Source organism: Cervus canadensis, chromosome 5 (genome assembly GCF_019320065.1).
Source record: "Cervus canadensis isolate Bull #8, Minnesota chromosome 5, ASM1932006v1, whole genome shotgun sequence".
NCBI classification, from domain to species: domain Eukaryota; kingdom Metazoa; phylum Chordata; class Mammalia; order Artiodactyla; family Cervidae; genus Cervus; species Cervus canadensis.
In genome coordinates, this window is record NC_057390.1 from 76,667,304 (window position 1) to 76,671,305 (window position 4,002).

Sequence of the window (4,002 nt, forward strand, 5' to 3'; positions counted from 1 at the left end):
AATAACCCAATGGAAAAATGGCAAAGACTATAAACTGGCAAGTTATAGAAGAGGGACCAAAATGAACAATAGTCACATAAAATTTTAAAAAACAAACCATTTCAAAGAGTACATAGGAAAATTAAAATTAACACAAGAACGACATGACTATTTTTTAATGCATTGAAAACTTCAGAAGACTGATAATATCCAGTGGCAACATGGACCAGCTGCTTCTGTCACCTCAAGCTGGTGGAGTGTAAATAACTACAAACCTTTGTACAAGTCACCTAATGGTATTTATTTAAAATTAAAATATGCATGCACACAACTCTGATTCAGGCCATTTCTGGAAATTTTTCACAAAAGCAGTGAATATTTGTCTGTGATGTTTGTTATAGCATTTTTGGTAATAAAAACGGAAAACAACCTAAACTTCATATGAAAGGTGGTTCATTAGACAAATTATATTTAGCATAGCATACCTGGCTATGGAACACTGTTAGAACCTATTCTTTCCACCATATTTTTCACATTTGTGACTCAGTCTGCTTCAATTTCCTCATCTATAAAGTCAAGGTAAAAAGGGTACTTACAACATGGATTTATTTGTGTTAAACTGGAATGACTTTTACCATATGTTGCTAAGAAAAAAAAAGCAATTTGCAAACTTCAAGGTATTCATTAAAAATGTATATACACCTATATTTATTGGTATATGTTTGTATTAGCAAAGGAAAAAAAGTGGAGAAGTTATACATTCAATTGTGAACACATCTACTATCTTTGTAATTTGTTACTGAAAGCAAAAAAAAAAAAAAATCACCAATAGAAAAAAATGACAGGAGACATGAGCAGACAATTCAATTGCAGCTGGTTAATACTGATTGGAAGAGAAAAATTCCGCCCTAAAAAAGGCCACTAGTTTTCAAGAAACTCCTTAATTCAAAGCCCCCATTTCCATGCCATGTGCCAGCAAATTAGCCAAGCTGAGGGTGCTATAGCCACCCACCCTAGGATGAGGCACTATGAAGAGAGGTGTGTGTTTGTGGTAGAGGGTGCACGTGAGGTGACTTGGGGATTGGTAGGAGGAAGAGATGTGGACAAAGAAATAAATCTCTTTGGAGGGGCTAGAATTGCACTCTAATCCTCACCCTTGCACTTATCTCTAAAGTCAAATAAATCCCCTTTTAGAGCTAATCTCTTCATTTGAGGGGCTTCCCAGGTGGCGTTCATGGCAAAGAATCTACCTTCTAATGCAAGAGACTCAAGAGATGTGGGTTCTATCCCTGGGTGGGGAAGATCCCCTAGAGTAGGAAGTGGCAACCCACTCCAGTATTTTTGCCCAGAAAATTCCATGGACAGAGGAGCTTAGTGGGCTACAGTCCATGGGGCCAAGAAGAGTCAGACATGACTGAGCACTAGACTTTGTTTGACAAATGAGTAAGTGATGGGATTCATTGAGGTCATACTCACAGCAGGCCTGGCACCGAGAGAACCCACCCCTCATTCCATGCCCTCCCCAGCTCTGTTAAGACACCTGGCTATGAGGCTGAGCTTTCCTTCTCTTCCTCCCCCCTCTAAGCCCTTCATTCTCTGGCCCCCATCCTCCTTTTCCTTCCTTTGAGAGAAAAGGGAAGCCTTTAAGCTTCCCTTAAGAGAGGAGCCAGCCTTTAAACCCTCCACTCTGTCTTAATATAACCTGTCTGCTTGTGAATTTCTATTTACCATGACACTTATTTCTTCTGCATTTAAGTGACTTTGGTCCCTGCAAAAGCAAAGACCTGATTTTAGTCACACACACACACACACACACACAAGCACACAAACAAAATGAGACAGGAGCACTACAGCCCTTTACTTGATGCTCATCTTTCTAAATAAGAATCCAGGTGTCCCCCGGGATCCAGTACAAAATGCAGGTTTAGTTAGCAACAGGAAGCAAGCTCCCCACACCAAAATGCCAGGAGAGGGAGAAGATTAACGGTAACAATTTTACATGCTTGAAAAAAAAAAATGCATTTGAAATCACTGACCCTTTAAAATACCTGGAACAGACAGAAAAGGGAAAAGCCATCTGTGTCTTTGCAAAGGGCAAGTCTCTTCAGAAATGGTGGCAAAACTGGAAGCCAAAAGTACCTGCTTGTCTGGCAGTTAAGTGTTCTGGATGTTTCTGACTAGTCCAGTGGGAATTCCTTTAGACTTTTCCAGACAATAAGGTCACGCTTATTCTATGAAAATAATCAGATGCTGTTGTTCCGAGAGCTGGTCCAGGTCTTTAAAGCTCCTCTGCCCCCCCCACCTTGGGGAGCTGGGTGGTGAGTCCCCCGAGTTCCCGGGCTGAGCTCAAGCGCTTTGGGGCCGGGGCTCCCGGCCGCTGTTGAGAAGGTCTGTGAGCTCTCCGATATACTTGATGGTGTACTTCAGCGTCTGGATCTTGGTGAGCGGCTGGCCCCTCTGACTGTAGACCGGGGGCAGATAATTCCGGAGGGTGTGCAGGGCATCAGCCAAGGTCCTCATCCGAAGCTTCTCCCTCTCGCTGGCCTTCCGTCTCCGCTGGACGGACATCCTGACCTTGGTGCCCTTCTGGGCCTTGGTGCCGCTAGAGCCCTGCAGGTAGGCAGGTGGGAAAGCCAACATGTCGTAGTCCACCTCCACCAGGCCGCTGGTCCCAAGGCCGCTGCAGTCATCGCTGCCCCGACCGTTGGCACCTCCGTGCCCACAGGCGAGCCCGGCCACAGCCGGACAGGGAGAGGAAGAATAGGACTCCAGGGACGGAGCCGGGGAGAGGCTCTGGGCGGGAGAGGCCTGGGTCAGCTCAAAGGACCCCGCCCTGTCTTTCCAGTCCCAGGAGGACAGCAGGCCAGGGCTGTCGGAGGAGCCCAAGCCGTCTTCCAGGCTGAGGAAGGTCTCTCGCAGGTTGTCCATGCCTGCGACACAGCTGCAGAGAGGATGAGGCCCTGGCAAGTGAGAAGGCAAGTTGTGCCGCCTGGCCAGGGCAGGGCTCTCTTTTATGATGGCCTGGGAGAAGTGATGAAGTGGGAAAGAGGGTCGGGTGGAAGGAGTTCAAAGGAGAAACCGAGGACCAAGATGGAGAATGAACTCTTCAGGTGTCACTTTCTCCTCATTGATAATTAGCATCTTCCAGCTAAAATGTCTTTAAACAGAAAGGCCTCTGAGAGAAGAAAAAAGGAATTATCTAGTTGTAACTAAACCAATTAAGGCTGCATAACTAGACTTAGCATTGTCCTGTGGAACTCATTAATGAGGGAGCCAAGAAAAACAAACCTGGGGCAATCTGCAGCAAGGAGGTGGTGGCCAGGGGCCTGCTGGAGAGAACCGAGCCCCGCCCCCAGAGGGGCCACGACCACCTAGCTATTTCAGAGCAGACGGGGTGCTCTGTGGGAGAATCAGGGTGGTTTGGGGACAAGGTAATCTGAGCTTGGACCCTATTGTTTGTCAAATGCAGACAGTAGTTCTTACTTTGTGTGGCTGTTGTGGGAAAGGCACACAGGCACGCAGTGATTACCAGTTTTCTTCTCTCCATCCTTTCGCATGGTTCCTTGGGTTTTGCAGAGTGCCGACAAGCCCCCAGAATGCTTACACTCAGGGTGACAAAAGCCAGCAGCTCCAGTAAATCCAGAGCCTCAATGAGCAGGAAATATCCTTCAAAAAGCTTAAAGCCCTTGCTGTAACTGAGCAGTTTGGGATTCTCCACAGCAAACAGATATCAGGAAATAGACTGCTCCTTTAAGACAGGACATCTGCAGAATACCTGGCATGTAGCCTTCTGAGACTTTTTTTTAAAATCCAGCTGCAGAGTCACACCTCGTTTTTTGAAATGTATAGAGGAAGTGTGAAATTAACTAGGGAGCCCGTTTTCCCCACCACAGCTCCAAATGCCGCCAAATGTGTTAAGTTGGATGGTCCTGCTAGGTTGCTTCACTTCCTAATGCTCTGAGAGATAGACCTGGTGTTTTGGAAAAGGAGTCTCAGATTCCCCATTTGTCCCAGGAACGAAAT

At 46.3% G+C, this 4,002-nt stretch overlaps 1 protein-coding gene across 1 annotated transcript; it reads right to left on the reverse strand.

Annotated features, from left to right (window-relative positions):
* Positions 1-2,325: 2,325 nt before the first annotated feature.
* Positions 2,326-2,907, reverse strand: MSGN1 (mesogenin 1). Its single transcript, XM_043470332.1, has one exon. The coding sequence runs from the start codon at positions 2,905-2,907 to the stop codon at positions 2,326-2,328; it is 582 nt and encodes a 193-aa protein (XP_043326267.1).
* Positions 2,908-4,002: the final 1,095 nt, after the last annotated feature.

What these genes read in the sequence shown, in the direction of transcription:
- MSGN1 (XM_043470332.1), bottom strand. Translation starts at nt 2,907, where the DNA reads ATGGACAACCTGCGAGAGACCTTCCTCAGCCTGGAAGACGGCTTGGGC.